Source organism: Pomacea canaliculata, linkage group LG11 (genome assembly GCF_003073045.1).
Source record: "Pomacea canaliculata isolate SZHN2017 linkage group LG11, ASM307304v1, whole genome shotgun sequence".
NCBI lineage: Eukaryota > Metazoa > Mollusca > Gastropoda > Architaenioglossa > Ampullariidae > Pomacea > Pomacea canaliculata.
In genome coordinates this window covers 11357764-11377651 of record NC_037600.1, presented here as the reverse complement: position 1 = coordinate 11377651, position 19888 = coordinate 11357764, and the positions used below count along the sequence as shown (strand labels likewise).

Sequence of the window (19888 nt, the reverse complement as noted above, 5' to 3'; positions counted from 1 at the left end):
TAAAGCTCCCCCCCCCCACCCGCTCTTCCACCGACCTAGCCGGCTAAGGGGGGTCGCGGACGTACCGGTGTTCGTCAGGGGGGTCGCCACATGTAAAAGGTTGAGAACCGCTGCACTAGAGGTTATCTTTGTGGACCTCACCTGACAGTCATAAGACTACTTGGAAATTCCTGTTAAAATCGTGTAGTTCAATTTTCAATTTTATATATTTTTTGTGTGTTGTAGGAAACAGATTTTTACCCTTTTAAGCGAGATTAATAGATAAAGATAATTTTAATAACACTGACCTGAATTTATTTTTGATAAGTTTTTCTCTCTATATATATATTAGGTATTTATAAAGGAATTTATTTAAATAGGTTTTTGTTTAAAAATCATTACTGATTATTATCTGTATCTTTGTTACATGGTATAAGAATTATTGTAGACAAGTTGCCATGTAGCCAGGCGTGTTAGAATAGTAGATGCTAAAAACACGTGGGTGAGCACGTGACTGGTAAAGGCTATGATAGAGTGAAGAAAGTAAGAAGCTCGGTGAGTCTAAGGTCTTGTCTTGTCTTATCACAATAATTAGGGAGCTAATGACTTGAAGCTATTAAAAAGATTCCAATATAATGTGAATGGTGTGTGCCAGGCTCGCAGACTTTCAGCATTTCTTAGCAAATTAATTAAACTCGACACAAACACATTTCAATCAAATCTTTATTTACACGCAACAATTCAAGACTTGATGACCAATGTGTAGTAAAAAACAAAGGTAATTACATAATGTTAACAGTTGTAGTGAAGTAAGGTGTTACAGCTCTTATCTCTGGTTTTTATGAGGCGGCGCCCACCCCGTTTACATCATCGCCTTAAGTCCACAGCCCCTAAGGAGTCAGGTACCCATTTCACACCTGAGTAAGCTTATGGATGTTCGGTGTTCCACACATACATCAAACAGGTTGGTGTGTGCCCTTCAGGTCTATACTGTATATAAATATGAGCCCACTGGTATAATGGGGCTGAATTCCTTGGAGAAGTAGAATAATTTTTCAGCGGATACTTATCGTTACAAGGTCAGTATACAAGTGTGTGAACACACCGGTACATTCCGTGCTGTATGTGTTAGTTATGAAGAAGCTCACACCACCTGCCATGTTCTGGTGATAAGATGCGTTTCGTGTTATCCTCCATCTCGCTCCGTCCATGTTTCTAGTCTATTTTTGTGTTTGATTCATTTAAAGAAACAGTTGAACTTTGAAAAGCATTCTTACACATCACCATGAGTGTGGCCTCACAGGATAATTAGGCACCAAAGAGAAATGGCTGGACACAGATGTGCAACAATCTTATGTCATCTCTCATTGTTTGGCTTGGTCAGTTGTATGAAGAACAGAGAACAGGACTGTTAGTAAAAGAGTAATACAGTGACAAAGTATCGGGGACTTGCCAGCTTCTTTCTACACAACCGCAGCAAAACGTTTGCTTTGTATTATATTGAACAAATACACAACTGAATTGTACATATTTTAGTAGTATTGACAAGGCTATTAACAGGTTAAAACACAATGTATATTGAAAAACTAATAAGTACAATAGAAATCCAGTAACCCTAAAAAAATGAATTATTCAGCGCATGCGCAGTACATACTTGTTGATGATTACAGCGAATCATCTTGTATGAGCAACACGCTTTAAACCTTTTATAGAATCAAACAGAATTCCAAAGTCTGACAAAATCATTTAAATGTGAGTAATAACTTTAGTTAGTGGACAGCAGAAACCGAGGAAATTAATTAAATCGAGACTTTATTCCTGAAAGAGTCCAGCACAGTTTGTCTGTGTGTAGCTCTTCCACCTTTACCGCTGTTGTACAAAACATCTGTCGGCTGCTACTATCGTCAACAACTTTGTTACCGAGTGAGAGGAACTGGACAGAATGTGTGGAGTGGTTTAACTACATTTTAACTGTAGGTGAACAGTAACTTACACATGAACATCATTTACTGTCTCAGCCTTCTTCTCTGATATTTCTTATGTCATCGTAGATGTAGGAAGGGCTGTCACCTGTTCAACAGACGATAAAGAATCACGCACAAAACTTAATGATTTCTATATAGAACAAGGATTTTTTGTACAAGTGTCCACTTTACAAAACAAACTCCTGTACGGAAGAACTAGAAAGTAGGTAACAATAACAATAACAACCGACTTTATTAATCCCAACGGGCAATTTAGATGGAAGATGCTCCCTGTTTCCAAAATATATGTATATGGAGAAAAAAAACCACACACACACACACAACCACACACATGCACACCTACCCATCACACACACACACCGCTGACAGTTCATCTGTGATTGAGTAGCTGAACTGCGGATGGCACAAAAGATTTCAGATTCCTATTGCTTTTGCACACTGGCATGGCATAGTGTTTACCGGAGCTTAATAAAACAAATTCTCCCGCTAGCACATGCTCAGGTATGGACAGAATGCGGGAAGCTTTCCTAATTAGTTGTTGATTACAGAAGGAAGTCAAGTCCCTCTGTTTAATACCAATTATCTTGGAACAGATGTGAACAATGCTATTCAAACTGTTCCTGTCATTGACAGATAGATTATGAAACAGGCATACAAATGAAAAGGATAAAAGACTCTCAATGAAAGATTGGTAAAAACGACCTACAATTGCTCTGCTAACGGAGAAACTATTTAACTTCCGCAAAAGGTACATTCTTTGCTGGCCACGTTTGACAATGTGTTCAGTAATAAAATGGTTCACTCTTTATTATTCGTTAACTGAAAATTTATAAACATTTTCACGTTATCTTAGTTCAATAGTCGTTAAAGTCTCTTAAAGCAATCACAAACTCTTCTGTGTAATATAATGAGTACTTGTCTCTCACCTTTGTTACTGAACTGCAGATATTAAAGAAAGCAAAACAGGGCGGTGTGAAACGCTCAACAACACCTTGGTCCAGTCCGTTGATGTAGAGGTGAAGGTAGTTTGACGAGTCCACCAGTAACCCAACTCGACTCCCGACTTGAAGTGTCTCGAGACCTTTTCCGAGCGTGGTCAACACCTAAAGACAAATACCTGATACTTTTACCTTTTAATAAAATATTGAGCGATAGGTGAACACTCTAGCTTAGTCCTCGTCTTTAATTCTAGCGTGCCCTGTTCCACAATTTTTCATTTAACTCTGTACGATAAGGTAGAGACAAGATTGATTTGATTGTATCGTGACTTGATTTACAAAGAAAAGCTGTCACCCTGTCTACGTCAACATTTACACATCTGTTATTCAAGGTTTTCATGTTATCATTATTCTATATAATGAGATGTTCGTAGGTTTTTATTTGCAGTAGGGAAAAATCTTTTAAATTTAATTTTAAGCAATAGTATTTGTCACTGAATTTTAACTGCTCATTAGAAAGAATATAGAACGAAAACTTTAAGAATGCTTTGTTGTATACAAGGGTAAAAAAGGGAATGATAATAAAGCTTTAACTTTTATGCAAAGCCCAAAGCACAAAATCTTTTGTAGGAACTGGAAACCATAAAACTTACACGTTCTTCCTGGTAGCGGACCCCACTCCACCAGACGACAACAGTATCATTAAGGTCTACAAACAACTCTGTCACAGAGAGATGTGCAGGAGAAGTTCTTGTCACTCCCAATGATAACTCGTTGTGCTTATATGATGCTGCGTCCACTCTGACCTGTGTCAATATTAAATTGTCATAACATGCAAAAATGTGACAGCTGATTAGGGTAACTTCGTAGACTAAAATATTTCTTTCTCTCAGTAAAGTGAAACAGTGACCAAACACAGACACTGTGAATTGAGACTACTGTTCTAAGTAACCTTTCTTTAAAGTAGAGTAAGCTATTAAAAAAAACTAAAACAAAGTATTACAGATTAATCATTTAGTTTGCGTCTGTGCATTATGAAAAAGTTCATAAGAATATTTTTGTTCTGTTTTTATTAGTAACATTATCATCATCGTCGTCATCGTCATCGTCGTCGTCGTCGTCATCATCATCATTCTAGCCTAATATCTTACTTCATACAAGACGTTCGGCACCATAGCGTCACGTGACACAACCACCCCGTTGTAGATTTCATCTTGATTTATCATCTCCGCGGTCCTGTTACCGTTCGTCAGACGAATGTTGGATCCGCAGTTGTCGTGGAACACAAGGACTGGTGGCTGTAAATAAAGTCCATTTTCGTGTCAATAAAATTTATTCACAGATATTTACTCGACATTTATAATGTTTAGTAATAAATAGTTAAGAAAAACGAAATATAAAACATTGATATTATTTTAATATTTAAAAACTCAAATGATTTGGTATTGGTGCTCTTAGTTGTACTTTATATGACGGTTATTTTTCTTTTAAGATCTGCAATCATACTCTAATTTTAAATATTTGTGTGTAGAAGAATACACTTCCCTTACATTACATCACAACATACCATACACAAACCTATACATTTGTTCGAAGAAGATTAAGAGAAGCACTTTGATTATGTCTTGCCTGGTACAATGTCAGAGCTGACATTCAATGACATATTTTACACTTCAGCTGCCTATTGTTCTATCAAACACACACACACACGTGGACACATTATATTGCTCTGAGCCTAGAATGTGTTTGCTTAGAGCTAAAAGTTATTTTGAACTAAGTAAATAGATTGTCCCGCTTTTATTTCAGACGGAATAAAAAAAAGGATTAAGTAGAACATTACAGGCGTTTGACTAGGCTATTTATAAGTTAACACACGATGTATATTAAAAAACTAGTAAGTACAATAGAAATACCGTAACTCTACAAAATCATTTATTCAGCGCACGAAACAAGAACGAACATTGCTTCACAAAGAGCGATTGAATGAAGTATTCAATATTGAGATTTATCGGCTACACAGTTTATGCCTCGAAAGTATAATTTTTACAGCGAATATGAAATTATAATTTTTTTGGTAGCGATATGTAATTTTGTATATATAACATTAAGTAAGTCAGTAACACAGCAAGTAATTTACACCGAAGATATAATAATTCAATACTTTTGTTATACCCGAAAAGGAGCCAGAAAAAATTATTTTTCAAGTATTTTGTCAGAATAATATTAACCCACACACATGAACACATGATATTCCCTTCTCACTTAGGTCGACATGGGTGTTTGCTCTGAATGATATGCTAACTTCCTGTCTTTGCTGATCCTGAACCAAGAAAAGTTTTCTCACTTTAAAAAAAGCAATCGTAACTCTTTCAAAGTCCAGAGCTTATATTAATTCAGACCCCATTTGTTATGTTTTTTTCATCGCGTTAGGAGTTGTTATGTCACTGGTCAATAGGACTCTCTGTCTACTTGAAAGAATGGCCTTCGAACACTCCTTAAACTAATTTCTATTCCTGTAGCTCTCAGATCACTTATAAAACATCAACATAATTGAATCATCACTAACAGTTTTGGTTCCGCACTAGAAAGAAATAACAATGTCATAGACTGAAAAACAAGAAGCTAAATTATGGATGTAGTTTAACGCTACACGTAAAGAAATCACCAAATGGAGTTTAATTTGCATGTAAACATATGTATAATAATATTAAGCCTCTTCCAAAGGAACGATTGACAAGTCAGTGAAAAGCTAGTAACTAAAATACAAGTAATAGCATAACGGCACTAAATTATTTTTAAAAAATAGCTTAAACATGTGACAAGATGAAAGAAAAGGATACTTTTTGTTTGGCGTGTTGTTGTTGTTGTTGTTGTTGTTGTTGTTGTTGTTGTTGTTGAAATTGATGTAGTTTATTCTCTATGGCTTTTTCCAATTCATTGTAGCATTCCACACTTATCCTAGGTGGAGTCATCAAAGACAGTTCATCTAGATCGGCGTTAAGGTCAAGGCTGTTGACCCTGTCTGTCAGAGCCTGGGTGACGTGTATTAGCCCCGCACGTGGCGCCACTGCTCTAGCTCGCGTCACTATATTCCTGTGTGACGTCACTTTCCCCAGACGTTTGTCGAGTTCTTGTTTAACTTCCAATAACGAATTCTTGACTGGTAAACGTGAATCCTGTATCATTTTTTTCAGTCCTTTTCGACAATTTTCCACCATGCTCTGAAGTTTGTCGCATGTCTTGTCTACCTGTGTCAAGTCTTCTTGTTCGCTGTCCTCCACCTTCTGAAGACGTAGTGCCAGCTGCTCTGTACCTTGCTTCAGACTGTACTCGGCCTGAACCAGTTGGTCAGTCAAACCACAAAGTGCATTTTCAGAATCTTTCATTTCATCGTTGATATCTTTCACAGCTAAACACGTTCTGTGTTTGATGGAGGAACACGATGCACAGATACTAAGGTGATGATCAGCGCAAAATGCCTCCGCGTGTTTGTCGCCGTGGTCAGCACACAGTGCAGGGCGGCTGGCAGCCAGACGTTCAGGTGTCACAGTGCTGACACTCTCCACATCGTGACTGCGACTCACTACCATCTTCTTGTGTATCTTAGTACACGATGGACACATCTTTTCCAGACACTGCATACAGATGTACTCAGCTGTGACGTCATCACATACAGTGCACATGTCATCCTTTCCCAGCACACGAGAACTTTCTACTATCGCTTCCATCACAGAGTCTGTAGGCAGGGCGTCAATAACATCAGCTGTACTTTGAGATGAATTACCTTGATGCTCTACTATAGGACAGGTACACAGAGGACAGCCAGCGTCTGATTTTGAGTCCATCCAGGAAATGACACATTGTCGACACAGGAGATGACCACAGGGTAGAATCTTTGGTGTGGTGAAGTCATTCGTGCACACAGCACACTCTCGTTCGTGTGATTGAACTGCTACCTCCATGTTAAAAATGCCAGGCTGAAATAAAAATGAAAGAAGTAAACAAGAAAGGGTGTCGTTAAAATAAATAAAATCATAATTTTGTTTACACATTTATAATATTATTAGTATAGCGACAAAGTAAAATAAGATCGTGTCTAGTCTACCGATACAAACAATGCCCATCTTCCGTAATTTTAATCTTGTAACGCAATTTTTTGTCTGTACCCATTTAGTTGTTGAACAAAGTTCTTCTTTTGTACCCTGGAACACCCTTTCATTCTAGACCGCTGATAAGGGAGGAAAGTCATCAGCAAATAAAGTGACATATTCCCAGATTTCTCTCCCATATTCTGTTGTGTTAGCGAGTTGACTCGCGTTATCGCCGAGAAGATCCGGAGTAATTTCAATATATTTTATTTGCTATAAGTTTGGAGAGCATTTTTAGCCATAACGTGAGATAAGACAAACAACACACAATAACTCATACTAACAACAAATCATGTCAATATGGCGAAAACGGAGATTGTATATTGTATTTCCGGAAGAAAATGGCATCTGTCAGCCATGATTGCTTTCAAAAAGTTTGCACTGCTGATGTAAAAGTATTAGAAGGTGTCTTTAATCAGCCATTCAATCTAATCTATTACAAAAAGTTCAGTATACACTCGCACTGATAAATTCCTGACCCAACCAAGTAAAGTGATAACGCTCACACAACACTAGTGCAGCGAGATGAGTCAGAGGAAGTTGTTGAATGTCAGGTGGATTAAAGGTGTGTCAACATCATTCGACGAACAGGTAACAGATATCATGAAAAAATTTCTTATTAATTAGTAAGTTAATTACTAATATTACATCGGGAATGTCTCACTGTTCAAAGATAGTACAGACGAACGCCTCAATGAAGGTTTGCTTCAGAAGATTACGTGATTCTCGTGTACTTGGGTATTTTTCGTAGTCCCAAATTTCCGTTTCTTAGTGTGTAGACTAGCATAGATTTTTTTCTTATCACCACTGTTCATCTCCCTAGTAATGTTTCACTACTTGTGTTTGATGTGTTCAGCACAGGAGACAGGCGTTACCCATTCACATGACTGCATCCTCTCCTCTTTATTAATCACTTTGTGTGTGGGACTGCCATCGCCTAGATGTCACATTCGTTTGCTAATGCAATATTGACATCAGGTTGTAGTCGATTTTAATGGTTTAAATTATTTAGACACTCCAAGGTGTCCGCTCACGATTCATGTAGGGATAACGGTTATTGTCTGTGTAAACTGTATGTAAAATCAGTGAATGATTTATACGACTATACGGTCTTCTCGTATGGGTCAGCCAGACCACATCTTTCTGCCATTCCTACCCATTGGTCTAGTCTAGAAGGAATATGTCCATCTATCATTCCTCCGTTCCCGCCCAAGTACAACTGACGTCAGCAGTAAAAAAAGGCCAACGATTTTAACGATATGAAACGTTAAATTTATCAATGCAACTGTTTTCCTTACTTATTTTTTCCACCGAGTTTTTTTGTCCCTTAACTGTGACCATTCGTTGGAGAAGGGAGGGAAGGATATGTTCCTTTTTTCAGTAGGTTTTCCTTTCAAGCGGTCTGTCCACACTTTGATATTAATCAAACACAAGCTCTTATTTTTCCCATCAACGTCCTCCGTTCACACCAATCTGAATGACATTTCTCCACTAATTGCATATTTCTTCAAACTAATGAAAAGAAATGTAAAACTAATAAAGTTTAACGGCATCAGCGAGTTTTAAGTACAAACTTGTATTTTATTTCTGATAACTTAATTATGCTAAAGGCTGCAGCGCTCCTTTTGTACAAGACTAGCACCGAACTGATAAAAAACGTAGCGTTTAGGTCAAAGGTAAAGCTTCATTAAACAGCACCTTTCTTTACTTCTTTTTATTATTTATTTCTAAGTGAACTTAACTGAATATCTTTACCAATCACTCTCGTTACTTAATCGCTGACCTACTTGAGTCAAGTTATGGCGGTTTGCTGGACACACTAACCCGGATGTTAAAGCCAGTATCCTTTACTTACCGTCTTCTTCAAATGAACGTTAGGTGAGGCTTCAATCTACCTGACCTGACAGTTGACCTCATTAATTAACGCTTAAGAGTCGAGAAATGTTACCTGTAGACTAGAGTGTGTCCTCGCTCCTCCCACAGGCCGTGCTGAACACGTGACATTTATTACAGCTACTAAATTGGGAATCCCCGTAAAAAAAAAAAAAAAAATTAGTAGGATTTTTTTTATATTGTCTTTCTTTCTTTGTATGCAGAGAAAAGAGTTTAGACAACCGTCGCGATTAATATAAACATAATAATTTTCTGTGACTTTAAACAGAAAAATCTGTTCATCATGCTCTGGTCATTACAAACAAGTACTAATGGCTAAATGGTCCTCTCTGTACACAACGGTTCACTTACTTCCGTCTCAATATGGCGGTTAGCTGCACACAGATCCGGATGTTAGCGAATGTGCTAACGTTAAGTGGTGTAAGTATGTAGAGTTTACATGTAGAGTTTACTCACCGGCTCCTTCAAATGAACAATTGTTAAGTTGAGTGAAGCTTGAATCTACCTGCCTGACAGTTTAGCTGAATACTTCACACCACACAGTTGAGATGTCTTTCTCTTCGTCTGTTGCTTGTTACCGAGACAGGTCAAGGCTGTGTAGGTCACGTGACATTCATAGAATTACAACTAATTTGGGAATTCCCGTTAAAACACTTTAGTACATAATTAGCTTTTTGGTGTGGTAAAGAAAACGATTTAAACAGCTTAAACCAATAAATAATATAAAAACGATATTTTTGACACTGATGTATATTTTGTAGGTAGAACTTTGTTTAAAAACATGCACCACAATCTGTAATTTTGTTACACTGAATGAGAATAATTGTAGGCACGTTGTCATGTACGCAGGACAGTAAGAATTCAAGGTACTAGAAACACCTGCGTGACCACGTGACTTGAAGATGGATGAGGTGTGAACAGTAAAAAGCTCAGGGATTATGAACCCTTCCACTTTCTGTCGATCAGAGAGCTATACGTGCATAAACAAAGACAATTTGACATGAAAGTTGTCCTTCTAGACATTTATATTTTTATGTGGCATGCTCGTTCTTTAAATCTTCATGTAAGTGTGAGTGTACATACTGATTAGATTGCAATAACATTTTTTTCCCAAATTCCAGTTTTTTTATGTTATTAGGCAAAGGCACCAAAATGACGTAAATATTCATTGATATATATACTTTTTGTTACTCGAAATGATGTAGCGATATGTATTTTATAATTTTTTTGTAAAATTTAGCACAGTGTGAACAATTAGCAGTATCCGTTGCTAACGAAAAACCTAGTGAAATCGCCGAAAATCTTTCCACCCGATTTTCTGATAATAGCTACCACACTTAAAACTTTTATATTTTTAACACTAATTAAGCTCCTTAACCCTTATCGAGATGTCTAGTGAGTCAATGGTTTCTTAACTACCACACTCACAACACTGCACAATCACTCATTCCGTACAATACACATACACACGCCACTTAGCTTCTGACTGGAACAGCTGACACACTTGGTGGCAAAGACTTGAGTTACAAAGTGAAAGGTTACAAATGGTCACCTTTAGTTTACTCCAAACAGAAAGTCTCAAAATGATTTCGGGTTGAAAAAAATAAAAGCGATACAAACGGGAGAGATCAAACCCCTAGAAAAAGTACTCCAACTTTGTTGATGCTATAGCAGACTGCACTAAATAAGTTGTTCGCTGTCATTTAATTTAATATATACACGTGCTTTCAATGGACGGGAAAAAAATCTCTGCTTTCTGTGTGCCACGTCACTATCTCTACTCACTTGTACAGACCGGGTCTTTAATTAACAGAAGTGATTTTATGACTAGAGAGCTGGAGAAACAAAGCTGTTTATTTTAGTTTGTTACTAACAATCTTATCTAAGTATTCTCATGCCTGCCATCCACCACTTGTGTAATGTTGTCTTTGTCACTAATGTCCACATTTTCTGACGGGAGTAAAGTGTTTATTCCATTAGAAGCTTATTAGAGATTTTACCCGTTAAAACCGTTTGTTAGAAAGTAATCTGACTGAATTAGGCCACAGACAGACAGTTAAGAACAATAACAATATCTTAAATGATTAGACTCTCTTTATTTTGAGAATAATTGTTGGTATTTGTATATGTATGTGTTTTATACTTCATTATTGATCAGTATTGATCTGAAGTGTACATTCGGTTGATTTGCTTAGGTTTTTCCGAAGAAGGATACACACATTTAACTTTGTTTAATATTGAACAAATACACAAAAAATTGTAAATATTTTAGTAGTATTGACTACACTATTTACAGGTTAACACACGATGTATATTGAAAAACTAAAAAGTCCTATAGAAATCCCATAATCTACAAAATCAATTATTCAGTACATGCGCAGTACAATTATGGTGACTACAACGAATCATCTTCCATGCTACACGCTTTCAACTTAACTGATATAGAATCAAATAGAATTCCACACTCTGACAAAATCACTCTAAAGCGAGTAATAATTTTAGTTAGTCTACAGCAGAAACAGAGCAAAATTGATAAAATCGAGACTTTATTCCTGAAAGTGTCCATCACAGTCTGTCTGTGTGTAACTCTTCAACCTTATCTACTGTTGTACAAACCATCTGTCGGCTGCTACTATCGTCAACAATTTTGTTACCGAGTGAGAGGAACTGGACAGAAGGGGTGGAGCAGTTTAACTACATTTTAACTGTAGACGAACAAAAACTTACACATGAACATCATTTACTGTCTCAGCCTTCTTCTTCTCTAGTATTTTTATGGCATCGTAGATGTAGGAAGGGCTGTCACCTGTTTAACAGACAACAAACAGCAGGTACAAAACCTAATGATTTCTATAAAGAACAAGGATATTTTGTACAAGTGTCCACTTTACAAAACAAGCTCCTGTACATCTGCACTAGAAAGTAGGTAATAAAATGGTTCCCTGTTTAGTATTCCATAACTGAAAATTTCCGAACATTTTCACATATTTTAGTTGAAGAGACCGTTATAGTCTCCCCAAGAAATCCCGAACTTCTCTGTGTAATGTAAGGTGCACTTGTATCTCTCACCTTTGTTACTGAATTGCCGATATAAAAGAAAGCAAAACAGGGTTGTGTTATAGGTTTCGCTACAACACCCTTGTCTTTTCCGTTGATGTAGAGGTGAAGGTAGTTTGACGAGTCCACCAATACTCCAACTCGACTCCCGACTTCAAGTCTGTCGAGATCTTTTCCAAGCGTTGCCGACAGCTAAAGACAAATACCCGATCCTTTTAATTTCAATAAAATATTGGACAGGAAGTGAGCACCTAGCTTAGTCCCTGTCTTTAATTCTAGCGTGCGCTGTTCCATAAATATGTAACTTTATGTAACTGAGAAAGATAAAAAAGAAATGCTTGATTTCTTCAGAAAAATGTAAGATAGGGATTGGACTGATTGTATCGTGACTTAATGTACATAGAAAAGAGATTTAATTTTCAATTAAGGATGGATTTATTGAGATCAGTTAAAGCCTTAATTGAATTTCTTTCTCCTCACGGGATACTCCTCAGCTTGAGATAACATTCCCAGAAATCTAGGCAAATCACCAATTTCCATTGATGAGGTCCACTTTATAAAATTTACTGTGTATAATATCAAACTCATAGCCGCCTAAATAACATATTTCAGCTCACCTATTGACTGTCCCCCTCCCTACGTCAGCATATACATATCCGTTACTGAAGTTTTTCTAGTTGTCCTTATTCTATGAAATGGGTTAGGGTTAGTTTTTATTTGCAGTGAGAAAATCTTTTAAATTTAATTTAGGAAATAGTTTTTGTCCATGATTGTTACTTGCTTATTAGAAACGGAAAAAAAATTTCGAACAAAATCCTTAAGATTGCTTTGTTCTATAGAAAGGTGAAAAAAAAGGAAATGATAATTAGCTTCAACTTGTATGCATAGCATAAAGTACAAAGCCCTTTGTGGGGCCTTGAAACCATTAAACTTACAGGATATCCCTGGAAGTAGACCCCACTGGACGAGACAAAAACATAATCACGAAAGGCTGCATAGAAGTCTGTCATCACACGGAGATGTGCAGTAGAAATTCTTAGCACTCCCAGTGATAACTTGTTCTGGTGTTGAAGTGATTCTGCTTCCACTCTGACCTGTGTCAATATTAAAGTGTCATGACATGCAAAACTGTGACAGCTGATTAGGGTAACTAAGTGGACTAAAATATGTCTGTCTCTCAGTAAAGTAAAAATAGTGACCAAACACGGACACTATGAATAAGGACTACTGTTTTCGGTAAGCTTTCTATAAAATAGCGTCAGCTATTTAAAAAAGCAAATAAAACAAAATAATACAGATCAATTTGTTTGTTGGCGTCTGTGAACTATAAAAATGTACATAAGAATTTCTTTTATTCTGTTTTTATTAGTAACATTACTCATCCTCATCCTTATCATCTTCGTAATCATCATCATCATCATCATCATCATCATCATCATCATCATCATCATCATCATCATCATCATCGTAGTCATCATCATTCTAGCCTAGTATCTTACTTCATACAAGACGTTCGGCACCATATGGTCACGTGACACGACCTCCCCGTTACTGAAGGCAAATTGATTTATCGTCTCCGCGGTCCTGTTACCGTTCGTCAGACGAATGTTGCTTCCACAGTTGTCGTGGAACACAAAGACTGGTGGCTGTGTGTTCAGCTGTAAATAACGTCCATTCTCGTGTCAAAAAAAATTATTAACAGGTATTTACTCGACAATTATAATGTTTAGTTATAAAAAGTTAAGAAAATCGCAAAATAAAACACTAATATTATTTTAATATTTACTAACTCTAATGTTTTGGTATTAGTGCTATTAGACTTACTTTCTAAGACGGGTTGTTTTTCGGTTAAGATCTGCAATCATACCCTAATTATAAATATTTTTGTGTGGAAAAATATAACTTCCCATACATTACATCACGACATACCACACACAACCCTACAAATTTGTTTGAAGAAGTTACTGACGATGTGATTTTTATAAATACATTTTACGGTTGGCAGATACATACATTCTGAAATAATTTTAATGAGCTAGAACTGTGTTTGTTTCTGTGTGTGGTTTCTTTTTCTTGTATTTTAGATGTTAGGGATTGAGAGAAGCACTTAATGCTTTGCCAGTTAATATGTCAGTGCTGACATTTAAAAGGACATAGTTTACATATCAGTTGCCTATTGTTCTAACACACACACAGACGTGAACACATTATTGTGCTCTGAGCCCAGAACGTGTTTGCTTAAAGCTAAAATCTAGTTCTGAACTAAGTAAATGGATTGTCCCCTTTTGCTTTCAGAAAGAAACAATAAAGGACATCTTAAATAGAATAGTACAGGCGTTTTAATGTTAAAGCACAACCTTAGAATGCATATATTTACTTTCAGAAAACTCTCTTCCTGTTTACTGTTTTTCTTTTTTAAATCGTTGACTAAACAATAACGAAGTTTGCTTCACAAATAGCGATCAAGTGAAGTACAGTATTAGACTTATTGGCTTAACAGTTTATGCATTAAAAGTAAAGTTCTTAAAAGGAATATGAAATTTTAGTTTCATTTGGTAGAGATATATAATTTTATACATATTACATAAAATAAATTAATAGACCAAGTAATTGACATCGAAGATATAATAACTGAATACCTTTTATATACACTATGTTTTTACATCTTAGTGCAGATTCATTGAAACAAACCCTAAAATCAGCAAGAAAAAAATCGTTTGTTCAAGTATTTTGTCAGAATAATATCAATACACAAACATCAATACATGATATTACCGTCTCACTTAGGTCGACAAGGGTGTTTGCGATCTTTTTTCTCAGTAATGTGTTAACCTCCTGTCTTTTCTGCTCATAGATAAAAAAAAGTTTTCTTTGCTGAAAACAACCAAACTCTCCTTTTTCAGGGTCTAGAGCTTATTTTAATTCAGTCCCTGTTTGTTATGTTTAACTTTCATTGCCATGGGAGTTGCTTTCTCACTGATTGATAGGACTTTCCGCCTACCTCAAAGATGGACTTGAAACACTCTTTAAGCTAATTTCTAGTAAATTAGTTATCAGATCACTTATAACATAAAACATCACGATAATTGAATCATCTCTGAAAGTTTGGGTTCCGGATTAGAAAGTAAGCACTCTGTCATGGAATACACAACAAACAGCTAAAATATGGATGTAGTTTACCAGTACACGCGAACAAATCACCAAACGGAGTTTAATTTGCATGTAAGCGTATGTATAATAATGCTAAGCCTCTTCCAAATGAAAGACTGACAAGTCAGTGAATAGAGAGTAACTTAGATAAAAAAAATAGCATAAAGAATTCAAATTATTTCTATAAATATAGGTTAAACATATTACAGGATGAAAGAACTGTATACTTTAGCCTTTTTCTGTTGTTGTTGTTGTTGTTGCTGCTGCTGCTGCTGCTGCTGCTGCTGCTGCTGTTGTTGTTGAAATTGATGGAGCTCATTCTCTATGGCTTTTTCCAATTGGTTGTAGCATTCCACACTTCTCTCAGGTGAAATCATCCAAGACAATTCATCTAGATCGGCATTGAGGTCAAGGCTGTTGACCCTGTCTGTCAGAGCCTGGGTCACGTGTATTAGCCCCGCACGTGGCGCCACTGCTCTAGCTCGCGTCACTATATTCCTGTGTGACGTCACTTTCCCCAGACGTTTGTCTAGTTCTCGTTTAGCTTTTATTAACGAATTCGTGACTTGTAAACGTGAATCATGTATTTGTTTTTTTAGTCCTTTTCGACAATTTTCCACCATCCTCTGAAGTTTGTCGCATGTCTTGTCTACCTGTGTCATGTCTTCTTGTTCCATGTCCTCCACCTTCTGAAGACGTATGGCGAGATGCTCTGTACCTTGCTTCAGACTGTACTCGGCCTGAACCAGTTGGTCAGTCAAACCACAAAGTGTTTTTTCAGAATCTTTCATTTCGTCGTTGATATCTCTCACAACTAAACATGTTCTGTGTTTGATTGAGGTACACGATGAACAGATACTAAGGTGATGATCAGCGCAAAATGCCTCCGCGTGTTTGTCGCCGTGGTCAGCACACAGTGCAGGGCGGCTGGCAGCCAGACGTTCAGGTGTCACAGTGCTGACACTCTCCACATCGTGACTGCGGCTCATGGACATCTTCTTGTGCATCTTCATACACGATGAACACATTTTTTCCACACACTGCATACAGATGTACTCAGCTCTGACGTCATCACATACGGTGCACATGTTATCCTTGCCCAGCACGCCAGCACTTTGTACTATGGCTTCCATCACAGAGTCTGTAGGCAGGGCGTCAACAACATCCGCTGCACTTTGAGATGAATAACCTTGATGCTCTGCTATAGGACATGTACACAGAGGACATCCCGCATGATGTTTAGATTTCATCCAGCTAATGACACATTCTCGACACAAGAGATGACCACAGGGTAGAATCTTTGGTGTGGTGAAGTCATTCGTGCACACGGCACACTCTCGTTCGTGTGATCGAACTACTACCTCCATGTTAAAATGCCAGGCTGAAATAAAAAAACAAAGATGTTTACGACAAAGGAATCGTCAAAATAGATAAAATCATAATTTTGTTAACACATTTATAATATTATTAGTATAGCGATAAAGTAAAATAAAATAATGTTTAGTGTACCGAGGCAAGCTCTGCCCATCTTCCGTAAGTTTAATCTTTTAACACGATCTTTCCTCTGTACCCTAGCTGTTTAACACACTCCTTTCTCTGTACTCTAGTTAGTTTTTTTAACAAAGTTCTCCCTTTGTACCCTGGAGCAACCTTTCATTCTAGACCTCTGATAAGGGAGGGAAGTCATCAGGCAATACAGTGACATTTCCAGAATTATCTCCCATATTCTGTCGTGTTGGCGAGTTATCTCGCGTTATCGCCGAAAGGATCCGGTGGGATTTCGTTTTATTTTTATTGGGTATATGTCCAGAGGGCATACAGCCATAACATAAGACACACAACACACGATAACAGTCTCATACTAACAAGAAATTATGACAATAGGGCAAGAAGGGGGATTGTATATTGTACTTCCGGAAGAAAATGGCATTTGTCAGCCATGATTGTTTTCTAAAATATTTAAAAGCGTATGCACTTATGGTGTAAAAATATTAAAAAGTGTCTCTAATCAGCCATGCTGTCTAGTCTATTAAAAAAGTCAGTATTCACGTGGACTTATAAAATCCTGGCTCAGTAGTAAAGTCACAATAAACACAGCACTAGCAGCGAGATGAGTCAGAGAAAGGTGTTGAATGTCAGGTGGATTAAAGGTGTGTCGACATCTTTTGTCGAACAGATAACATACATTATAAAACAATTCTAATGAATATACAGGGTTAAACTTAATAAGTTAGTAAGCTGTTTACTAATATTACAACAGGAAAACCTTCGAGAAATAGAACAGACGAACGTCTCAATGATGGTCCCCTTCAAAAGATCACGTGACTTTCGTGTAGTGATTATTCTTCTAAATTGGGGATTTCCGTTTCTTGGTGAGTAGACTATCATTAATTTTTTTTTCTTACCCCAACTCTTCATCTCCCTAGTAATGTTTCACTACTTGTGTTTGATGTGTTCAGCACAGGAGACGGGCGTTACACAGGCATATGACTGCATCCTCTCCTCTTTATAAACACTTTGTGTGTGTGACTGCCATCGCCTAGATGTCACCTTCGTTTCCTAATGCAGTATTGACATCAGGTTGTAGTCGATTTTAATGATTTAAATTATTTAGACACTCCCAGGTGTCCGCTCACGATTCATGTAGGGATACCGGTTATTGTCTGTGTAAACTGTATATAAATCAGTGAATAACTTATACGACTATACGGTCTTCTCGTGTGTGTCAGCCAGACCACATCTTTCTTCCATTCCTACCGATTGGTCTAGTCTAGAAGGAATATGTCTTTGTATGCCCATCTATCATTCCTCCGTTCCCGCCCAAGTACAGCTGACGTCAGCAGTAAAAAAAGGCCAACGGCTTTAACGATATGAAACGTTAAATTTATCAAAGCAACTGTTTTCCTTACTTATTTTTTCCACCGACTTTCTTTGTCCCTTAACTGCGACCAGTCGTTGGAGAAGGGAGGGAAGGAGATGTGTTGCCTCTTTTCAGTAGGTTTTCGTTTCAAGTGGCCTGTCCACACTTTGATATTAATCAAACACAAACTCTATCATTTTTCCCATCAACGTCTTCCGTTCACACGAATCTGAAGGACTGTTTGGATTCTCCATTAATTACCAAATTCTTCAAACTAATGAATAGAAATGTAAAACTAATAAAGTAATAGTTTAACGGCATCAGCGAGTTTTAAGTACAAAATCTTGAATTTTATTTCTAGATAACTTAATTATGCTAAAGGCTGCAGCGCTCCTTTTGTACAAGACTAGCACCGAACTGATAAAAAACGTAGAAAAGCTTTCTTTTCTTCTTTTAATTATTTCTTTTTAAGTGAACTTAACTGAATATCTTTACCAATCACTCTCGTTACTTAATCGCTGACCTACTTGAGTCACACTGTAGTTCACAAAGTTTTGGCGGTTTGCTGGACACACTGACCCGGATGTTAAAGCCAGTATCCTTTACTTACCGTCTTCTTTAAATGAACGTTAGGTGAGGCTTCAATCTACCTGACCTTAAAGTTGACCTCATTACTTAACGCTTAAGAGTCGAGAAATGTTTTCTTTAGACTAGAGTGTGTCCTCGCTCCTCCCACAGGCCGCGCTGCTCACGTGACATTTATTACGGCTACTAAATTGGGAATTCCCGTTTAAAAATTTAGTAGGATTTTTCTTTTAGTTTTTCTTTCTTTGTATTGTAGAGAAAAGAGTTTAGACAACCATCGAGATTAATATCAAAGTAATAATTTTGTGCGACTTTAAACAGAAAATCTTTCCACCATGCTCTGTAAGTTACAAACAAATGCTAATGGCTAAAGGTTCCTCTCTGTACACAACGGCTCACTTACCTGAGTCACAAAATGGCGGTTACCTGCACACTGACCCGGATTTTAGCGAAGGTGCTAACGTAAAGAGGTGTAAGTATGTAGAGTTTACTTCTAGAGTTTACTCACCGGATCCTTCAAATGAACAATTGTTAAGTTGGGTGAAGCATGAATCTACCTGCCTGACAGTTTAGCTGAATATTTCACACTACAGAGTCGAGAAGTTTTTCTCATCGACTGTTGCTTGTTACCATGACAAGTCGAGTCTGTGTAGGTCACGTGACATTCATAGACTTACAACTCATTTGGGAATTACCGTTAAAACAGTTTAGTACATAATTAGCTTTTTGGTGTGGTAAAGAAAACGGATTAAACAGCGTTAACCAATTAATAATATAAAAAGGATAATTTTGACACTGATGTATATTTTGTAGGTAGAACTTTGTTTAAAAACATGTACCATAATCTGTAATTTTGTTACACTGAATGAGAATAATTGTCGGCACGTTGTCATGTACCCAGGACAGTAAGAATTCAAGGTACTAGAGACACCTGCGTGACCACGTGACTTGAAGATGGATGAGGTGTGAACAGTAAAAACCTCAGGGATTCTGAACCCTTCCACTTTCTGTCGATCAGGGAGCTATACGTGTATAAACAAAGACTATTTGACATGAAAGTTGTGCTTCTAGACATTTATATTTTTATGTGGCATGCTCGTTCTTTAAATCTTCATGGAAGTGTGAGTGTACACACTGATTAGATTGCAATAACATTGGTTTCCTAAATTCCCGTTTTTTATGTTATTAGGCAAAGGCACCAAAACGACGTAAATATTCATTGATATATATATACTTTTTGTTACTCGAAATGATGTAGCGATATGTATTTTATAATTTTTTGCAAAATTTAGC

General features: G+C 37.0%; 1 protein-coding gene across 10 annotated transcripts; it reads right to left on the bottom strand.

The window, feature by feature from the left end:
* Window positions 1–688: 688 nt before the first annotated feature.
* Window positions 689–19237, bottom strand: LOC112576267 (E3 ubiquitin-protein ligase TRIM33-like). Of its 10 annotated transcripts, none has more exons than XM_025258590.1 (8): window positions 19104–19237; window positions 15378–16531; window positions 14776–14844; window positions 13500–13658; window positions 12936–13094; window positions 12013–12192; window positions 11671–11749; window positions 6749–6879 (listed from the first exon to the last, which is right to left on the bottom strand). In XM_025258590.1, the coding sequence occupies exons 2-7, from the start codon at window positions 16515–16517 to the stop codon at window positions 11717–11719; spliced, it is 1740 nt and encodes a 579-aa protein (XP_025114375.1). In that variant the 5' UTR covers window positions 16518–16531; window positions 19104–19237; the 3' UTR covers window positions 6749–6879; window positions 11671–11716. The 10 variants fall into 10 exon arrangements, with proteins under 10 accessions (XP_025114376.1, XP_025114381.1, XP_025114379.1 ...); XM_025258592.1 differs by lacking the exon at window positions 19104–19237 and adding an exon at window positions 17417–19060; XM_025258591.1 differs by lacking the exons at window positions 6749–6879; window positions 11671–11749 and adding an exon at window positions 689–2049.
* Window positions 19238–19888: the final 651 nt, after the last annotated feature.

Excerpts from the sequence above, each read along its gene's own strand:
- LOC112576267 (XM_025258591.1), bottom strand. The coding sequence starts at position 16,517 with ATGGAGGTAGTAGTTCGATCACACGAACGAGAGTGTGCCGTGTGCACG. Across the intron at positions 13,095-13,499 it reads TGCCGAACGTCTTGTATGAA|GTCAGAGTGGAAGCAGAATC; the intron begins GTAAGATACTAG and ends ATATTGACACAG. Across the intron at positions 12,193-12,935 it reads TCTACTTCCAGGGATATCCT|CTGTCGGCAACGCTTGGAAA; the intron begins GTAAGTTTAATG and ends ATTTGTCTTTAG.